Source organism: Vombatus ursinus, unplaced genomic scaffold (assembly GCF_900497805.2).
Source record: "Vombatus ursinus unplaced genomic scaffold, bare-nosed wombat genome assembly UNPS02014784.1, whole genome shotgun sequence".
NCBI classification, from domain to species: Eukaryota; Metazoa; Chordata; class Mammalia; order Diprotodontia; family Vombatidae; genus Vombatus; species Vombatus ursinus.
In genome coordinates this window covers 13,249,310-13,258,280 of record NW_020954562.1, presented here as the reverse complement: position 1 = coordinate 13,258,280, position 8,971 = coordinate 13,249,310, and the positions used below count along the sequence as shown (strand labels likewise).

Genomic DNA, 8,971 nt, shown 5'->3' with positions numbered 1-8,971 from the left:
TCTCTCTCTCTCTCTCTCTCTCTCTCTCTCTCTCTCTCTCTTTCTCTCTGATAAATGTTTAGGAGAAATTATTTTTATGCCTTAAGTTGCTGCTTGAAGAAAACCAGACACCCCACATACCCACACCCACACCCCTTCATCTCTCATTTAGTATAGTTTACTTCCATTACCACTAATCTACTTTCAATAAAATTATCTTTACTTTAGATCAGTTTAGAAGACATCATTCTTACAGATTATTCTGTTCAAAATATGGTAGCTCTGTATAATTATGACGGTTTACAGCACAAGACAACAGAAGGGAAGGCAGTGTATTATGAAAAAAAGTACTTCGTCCCATAACCAATTCTTAGTTCTGGTACTGCCTAACTCTGATTTGTAGATTTTCTGTGTCTTCTGTTCTTTTCTTCTTCTTGCTTGCCTGTCCTTAGACAGTTTCACTGCTTTTGGGCACCAGAGGGTGTGAAGTGATAAAGGGAATGAAACTCTCAGTCTGTTTTCTTATTTTCATTAGCTGCATTGATTAAAAAAAAAAATTGATGTCTGGGGGAATTTGAATCAATGGTCAAAGTGAGAATTGGGGTGTATGTTTGGATTTCAGTGTTATTCCTGTTCTCTATTAGCAATGATAATTGATATATGAGCTGAGATGTATAAAAATATTTCAAATTAATTTTCTAGGCATCATGAAAACTTTATTTTAGCACAGATATTTCACTTGCCTTATTAGTAAGTTCAGTGAAATGAAAGAAATTAGCTATTTTTCCTCTTTTAGTCTAATAATAAATACTATAATGCCTTATAGTTTGGCAATTATGTGGCGCAGTGGATAGAGTGCCCCCCCTAGAGTCAAGAAAACTCATCTTCCTGAGTTCAAATCTAGCCTCAAATACTTACTAGCTGTGTGACTGTGGGCAAGTGACTTAACCCTGTTTGCCTCAATTTCCTCATCTGTCAAATGAATTGGAGAAGGAAATGGCAAACCACTCCATTATCTTTGCCAAGAAAATCCCAAATGGAGTCAGATGAAGAGTCTGACATGACTGAGACAATTGAACAGCAGCAACAACAAAAAGCATATTATCTCATTTGATCCTTACAACACTGTGCTACACACACACACACACACACACACACATACACAATGTTACTATAGTTCATTTCGCAGGTGAGTAAAAAAAGTGACTCAAGTTAAATGACTTGCCCATGGTCATACAGCAAATAAACAGTGAAACTGAGACTAGTTTCAGAAGTGTGGTACCTAGTTAGAGCTGAAAAGAATCTTAGAGGTCATTGAATCTGACTCCTTTAGCTTCTCCATGATATTTCTCCTAAGTAATTAATGATTTGAAAGAAAAATCTACTTCTCCTTTTTGAATTTTATTTGTATTTATCTGTCTAGGCTTTTTCTTAGGAATATAAGCTTTTAGGGTTTAGTTTCATGTGTTAGTTTTTCATAAAATATTCTAGAAATATGAATAAAAATAGACTTGTGATTTTCTGATCACTATAAAAGCAACTAGTAAGGTTTTTTCTTTATTATGGATCATATTTTAGAGCAAGAAAATAAAAAAAGAAAAAGAAAATATATAGATAGGAGTTGTGCTAGCTTTTTCATGAATAATCTCAGTAAATAGGATTAGATTAAATGTAGAACAGTTGCAAATTTTGGATGATTTTCCAGTTTTCAAGATGCATACTTACCATTTTGAACATGTGAGAATGGGTAAAGAGATCTTTTTCACATAGTGCTATGCATACAAGACTTGTAAGTCTAGATCATTTTTATTTTAGAAAGTGAAATTAAATCATTTCTTCTTGAAGAGAAAAATAGGATCCTCACTTTGAAATTTGGAAGTAGGAAATTAGTAGAAATAAGTCAATGCAGTTTAATGCTACAAGTTTGTCTGTTTTGTTGTCTTAAAGGATCTAAATTATAGGACAAGAGATTATGTAAAATATACTGAAAGAATAAGAAATTTTGTGAAATGGTGAGAATTGGTAAAGTGGTAGAATTATTTCATGAATTGGCATTTTCATCAATTATCAAAACATTGATAATCACCTATAGCAATGAGATTCCATTTCTTCCATTGATTAAATTTGAAACCTTCACAAGTAGCATAGTGAATTGAATTTATAATGTATTGCATGTGGTACATGCTAAAAAAAAAAGTTAATGAATAAATGTAATGTATTTTGCTATTATGATTTGCTTGCCTTTGCAAAAGTGTTACTAAACATAATCATTGAAGGCTTCCATAGTAAGGAAGGATTAAAATGATCACATCCATTCTTGATTTTTATAGCTTCAAACAAATTTTTATACTTTAATTAGAAAAATAAAATAGTATTATAATTAAGGTTAAGACAGTGTACTATCAGTAGTATATAAGAGAACATAATTTTAAGAGCTACAAAAGTCCCCTTTGAAATCATCTAGTCTAGTACAGTAGTTTTACAAATGAGGAAATTGAATTATTAATTTTTTTTCCTAAAAAATAATCTTTATATTTATTTATAAATATATTTAGGTGCTCTCTATTGTATTTTAGATTTGCATTTCTCCAGTCTCTCTTCTCTACTCAGATACCTTCTGCATAAAAATGATAAAAAATTTCAAACCAGGGAATATCCCTGTCAGTTATTATACATAATTAGAGAAGACTAGACCATAATAGTGAGGGATGGTTGTGAAGACATCTAGGGCAAAATTCAGAAATAATTTGGTTAGCAAAATTCAGAACCATTGGCTATATTCAATTTTTTTTAGGTTCTCACACACTATGCACCTTATTAAATATAAACATTTGGATTATTTCTGCTGGATAATTGAAATTCTCTCCCAATTCTCTTCTGAAAAGGAAACTTAAACTTTAACTTTCAACACAAGGTGATGCTGAGTGCATCCACAGCCTCAGGTAGTAGGATATGTGAGTTCTAAGTACAATTAAATATTTTGATGTCATTTGTATGCGTATACCCTACTGGTGATTTACAGTATCAGCTTTACCATGGAGATTTTTTTGATTCTCTTGAGAGGATCTGCACTGTTGTGATAGTAACAGGTGGTTGGTTATGTGGGAGAGAGGAAACTAACTCTAAGAATGGAAAAATAGGTTTTACTTATCCCTAGGCTCTCTGGGGAATTTTCAAATAAATGGTAAATTTATGTAATATGTGCCAAATCACCATTGCCTTTTGGAATTAAGAAACTGTCATTCTTATGTTAAAGCCAGGGCGGAGGTGGGGGGGGGGCGGAGAACAGCTATCTGTGTAGTACTTCCTCTGTTGTTTGTTTTGCAGCACTACTGGCCTGGTGCCATGCTCAGCAACACCTACCACATTTGGGGACCTCAGAGCGGCCAATGGCCAAGGTCAACAAAGGCGCCGAATTACATCTGTCCAGCCACCTACGGGCCTTCAGGAATGGCTGAAAATGTTTCAGGTGACAAATCTAAATAGTCTTTGGACTGTTTTGCTTAATCATTAGTTATAAAAGACTAATTTTAATTTTTGAATAACAGTAATTTTTAAAAGATTATCCAGTGCTGTTTATATATAATATATCATTAAAACCTTTTAGTTTTAGATTGGCAAAACTTCTTTTTACCTTTTGTGCCTTCATTATACATCATTTCTAGTGCTGCCTTGCTACTTTGAAGACCATATTGCTCCATACCCGGTCATTATTTTGAGATGCCTCATCAATGCTCTTCTGTAGTATTACTCTTTAGTAAGCATTCACTAGCTCCCCTAGTGGCCCAAAGGAGTTAATGCACCTTGCAAAGGTGCAAAACTCAGAGCCAAGAACTAGCTTTCTAAACATTTACATTATATAAGGCCTTTCTGACTACCTCACAAGTCTTAAATACTGAAAATTTTGTAGGGAGAGAATATTGCTGGCATATTGATTTAAAGTAAGGTAAACTGAAAGTGTTTCTTGGATCTACAGCCAGGCATACCACCAAACAAGCTAGGCAGACATGGCTTGTTGCCTATGACTACTTACATTCCCAGAGGTTGTAGGAATGCAGAGGGGAAGGTGGTTAACAAGAGTATAGTGTAGTTATTTGAAGAGATTATTTTAGATTTCCAAAATTGTCTTCATTTATTTTGTTACTGGGTTCTTAAATCTAACCAGAAAAACAGAAGTGCGCTATTTTTCTTAATTCCTTTCTAGGCACACAGGCAGCAATGCAGATTTTGAAATGATGTGTATGTCCTTAAATACACTCTTTTGCATCCACCAAAGTGATTTTAGTTGAACTAGGAATGATCATATACCATTTTAGATAACAAACTAAAGGCTAAAGGAATTGAAAAATGAAAATTTTAGAAGTAGTATTAATCAAACACGACTAAACTAAATAATGATTCATTTTCATAAAAATTGATTCTTTTTCTCTTGGTTCTGAAAATTTGCTAATGTTCACTGCTATTTTTGCCTACATTGCCCTAGTGTTGAGCCTTAACATTAATACAAACTTATTTGCTAAACAAATAGATATATTTTATGTATTATATTATTATAATAATTATGTTTATCTATTAAATTTATTGTTTAGAAATACATTTTCCTGTTTATCTGGCAGCGTTCCTTATTTTTAATTTAAAATTGTACTTATCTCTGATTTCAGTTTTTACCATAAAACATCCCAATATTGCTATTATTTCTTTACAGACATTTCTTCATAGTGAGATGTGAAAACTAAACACATTTAAAAAATTTTCAAAATGTACTTGGGAAAACAATTCATGTAAGAGATTTTAAGTATAGCTCTGATGAATGCAACAAGGGTGTAAGTGTTTATATATGTATGTGTTTTTAAGCTTTTCTTTCTTTGAGTTATACCGTTTTCAAAGAAGAGTGCTAGCTGTTTTCTTCATACCCTGTTACCAACATGGTGGAAAATTAGTAATACTAGTTATGACTGGAATTGTTGTCACTGTACCCAGTCTCAAAAGAAAATGCTTAATTTGAGCAAATTATCTCAAGTTTTCATAATGTCAGAAGGCAGCTCAGGGCAAAGTTTTACTCTGCATTTTAATGACCTAACCAATTTTATTTTTGTTTTGTGGATGGAGAACCAAAGTCATTTTTGGTTATTTGGTATTACCCCATTTTTCCTCATTGATCAGTCTACAGTGTTTGGTGTCTGTGCAGTACTTTTACAAGAGTGTGTTTTATTGATGATATCTTTTACAGTGTTTACTTGTTTTGATGGCGTCTCATCTTATTAATTATTAAGAATCCCATGAGTGAGCAATTACTACTAGCTTTCTAAAAACAGAGTACATAAAAGAGGGAAAAATGTAAAACTTGAGACTTAGATCAATTGAATTTCCTGCAAAAAGGACAGATATTACCCAACAAAATCTAAAGTGGTAGGCAACCATTCGTCCATATGCAGGTTTATTTGATGATTGTTTCAAATGGGGAAAGGTTTAAATAAGCAAAACTTGTTTGCGGTTAGCAACAGTGACATTTCAAATTATCCCTAAAGCTGCTTTCTAATTCTTTTTTTTCTTCACATAAATATTCTATAACAAAGAAATCTACTAGCAGTAAAAGGCTAGCTAAGTGAGTAGTTGAATGTTTTAATCCTTTTGAGCGTCATGTCTCTTAACATACCCCACAAATCTTGTTGTGCCATACTCTGTCTTCAGTGTTGGTGCCAGATCTGCTAGAAATGAATCAATCTACTAAAGGCTTATCTCTCAAAAGTTTATTTAAATGCCCAACTAGTAGATTTAATTTTATAATAAAAAAGAGGTATATCCATTGTGTTAAAGTTTGACCCATGTGATATAGCTAAAGGATAATTAAAATGGCATGATTTCCACGAACACACTATTGGGACATACTTAGTGTTGAATTTTCTGTAACATAACTAGCAAAATGGGATATCTTGTCCCCTTACTGTTTTGCTATTGCTCCTAAGCCTGTGCTACAGCTCTGGTTTGGTCCAACTCTATCTGTACTCACAGAGTATTTCTTCGCTCATTGTAAATTGTATAAGCATAAATGATATACTTTTTTAGGTTAGAGGAAACTTTAAAAATAGGTCATTTTACAAGAAGAGTACATATTAAAGACAAAAATAAGATGGAAATTTTATATAGTTCAAGTTTTTGTTTTCCAAAATTCTACTTTTTTTGGCAACCAAACTAGTGAGTGCTTCAGCTAGTTTTAGATTCTTTTGGGTGTCATATGTTTTCCACCCTTAAAAAGATTCAGATCAGTTTAACACATAAATATAAATTTCCTTAATTTGTCTTCTTATTAAGATTAACTTGGGGTTGCCCGTGGATGTATTTGTATTATAGTCTATGAACATATTATCTATGTTTGTTCAAAAATGTGTGAACTCGATAATCTAGCAGGTGCAAATTACAACCTGTCCGTATCGTCTTGTTCTATATGGTTTTTGCCCATGTCCTCCCATAAATCCTCCCCAAATTTCTCAACAAATTAGAAAGCTTCTCAAGGTCATTTAGTGTTTCCTGAGTGCATCGCTTGGGTTATCTGAATATTATCACTCATTTTGGATTCCCAAGCAGCCCACCTGTTCAAAGCATGTATTTTCTTAATAATATATCGAACATGAAAGAGGTGAGGAGTTGTCCTTGAGTTGAAAGCAAGTTTTCAAGAATAATTAATTGAAAATGTTCTCTTATTTTTAGAAATTAAAAGTAGAGACAGGAGGGACTATAATATAGATGGTCTAAGGTACTAAAGGATTTTTTTCCATTTTCATGTTGATCCTTGGAAACAGTGACAATACATGCTCCCCAGCATTCCCCTCCACTCCTTAACATTTTATTTAGATTTTTTAATTTTATGTATTAGTTACCTGTCTTCACAGTGCTTAAAGACTTTCAGGGTAATAGAGAAAGAGGATTATGAGTATTTTCTTAATGATTAATTTTAGACAATATTACTGAGAAATCAAATTGCAAAGATTATTTGAATGACTAAATATATCAGAAAGAAAGATGGGAGATACGGTATATGGTGACTGTCTTGTCTATCTTTAGATTTTGGGAGGGGGAGGAGGGTATTTGAATACTGCAGTGTTCAGGTGGATGCTGAATGACTTGAAAAATTGAACTAAATGATCTCTAAGGTCCCTTCCAACTCAAAATTTCATAATTATATGAAATAAAATACAAATTCCATAGAGAATTTTTTAACTTGCAATTAACATCTGTTGCCCATTATTTCTCCACAAATTGTAGCATTGTTTCGCTTCCTGACCCTTAAGTTGTATCTGTTTCTCCCCCATAATATCTTAAAATAGAAGACCAGAGAGAAATATTCCCTTATTTGAGAAAATCAAAGGATAATTATCTCCACTTAAAAAAAAACCAACAAATAAAATTATGGAATTTTTGAGGTGGAAGAGACCTTAGAAATCCAGCTCATCCCTTTACAGATGAAGAAAGCAAAGCAAGAGAGGTTAAATTTCCTTCCTGAAGTCACACATCTAATGAATAGCAGTGGAATTCATGGTTTATAGCTCTGTCCAGTACCCTTCCAATAACTCCCTGTCTTTTCCTCATTTTTCCTTCTCAGTACAATAATTGTCTCCATTGCTGCTAAGTCATAATTGAATATAAAGTTTGGAGTTAGGCTTATCCCTTTAAGCAAATCTATATACATGCAGAAAATTCACATTGTTGTTTTCCAAAAAGGTAGTTCATTGTAGTTTTTTAGTGCCAGAACAGTCTACCTTTCCTGATTCTCTTCTAGCCTCTTGAAACACAGTCCTTCCTCAGTATCACTCAAGAAGTGTGACAAATAATAGGGGGAATCTCAAGAGTTGTATCATTACTTCAAATCAAATATACTTCAAATGACTGATCTTCTAAAGGTCCTAACTGGACGTAATTTGTCCATAATTGACAAATGTCAGACCCTATTGAAACAATCTTTAAGAAACTCATTTACTTGACTTTTGCTTTATCCAATATTATTTGAAACAGAATATTAAGTTAGATCTGTGAAGATCTCTTAGAAGTTGTCTAGGGTAACTTCTTATGTTACAGATGCGGAAGCTGAGATCCAGAGTTAAAGTGACTTGTCCAAGGTTTACATAGTATATCAGTGATCCAGGTGGGACTAAAATCCAGGTCTCCAGAGTCTTGGGCTGGTGCTATTTAAACTACCCTTACCTTACCATGAGTTTTTGTGAGGATAAAATGAGAACAGTATTTATAAAATACATTGTATAACTTAAAAGTGCTATGTAACTGCTAGCTATTGTTATTATTTCTATTAATATTTCAACAAATAGAGTAATTTAACTCACTTCTCTTTCCTAACTTAGGATGAGAAGAAATAGTAGATAGAAAGGGTTATAAAAAGCATAGAGACAGAGATAATAATCTCCCTTTGTCTCATTGCGTAACATAGTGGCTTAGATGGAAGGATAACTGCTTTAAAATGATGATGAGGGTATAGACATATACACTGTATTCATATATACATATATAAATTGTGTAAATGTATATGTACATCTATAGTATATGTGTATTATGTAAATGGGTGCTAAGATATATATAAGTAGAGATTCTTCAAAGATTTGACTTAATACTACTATCAGTATTCGAGCTAGCTACATTGTAACTTCAGTTTGCTTTATCTGCAGCACAATATCACTTAGTTATGAGATCAGGTCCAAACTCCCTGTCTGGGCCAGAAACTAAATATAGCACTCATTTTCTATATCTAACTTTGACCCTGACTTGTCTGACATTAGTTTGTTGACTTTTAATTCTCAGAAATGGGAGTATTACCTTAATTGATCTGAGTTTTTAAAACTTTGCTTCAACAGAAAACACCATATGCATACAAAGCAATACCACTTTATGCTGATGAGATAAGTGAAGGACCTCATGAATGTGGTCCTCATTTTAAAGAAACAATTTGAAAAAACAAGTTGATCTTTTAACAATTCCCCAGTGG

The 8,971-nt window shown here is 33.0% G+C and overlaps 1 protein-coding gene across 5 annotated transcripts in view; it reads left to right on the top strand.

Annotated features, from left to right (window-relative positions):
- The window catches only part of FBXW7 (F-box and WD repeat domain containing 7), a 262,753-nt gene that overhangs the window by 229,512 nt on the left and 24,270 nt on the right, over window positions 1-8,971 (top strand). For all 5 annotated transcript variants that reach the window (XM_027866990.1, XM_027866987.1, XM_027866988.1 and 2 more), the window contains one exon: window positions 3,307-3,448. In XM_027866990.1, the coding sequence (XP_027722791.1) occupies window positions 3,307-3,448 (142 nt within the window). The remainder of the gene's footprint in view (window positions 1-3,306; window positions 3,449-8,971) is intronic.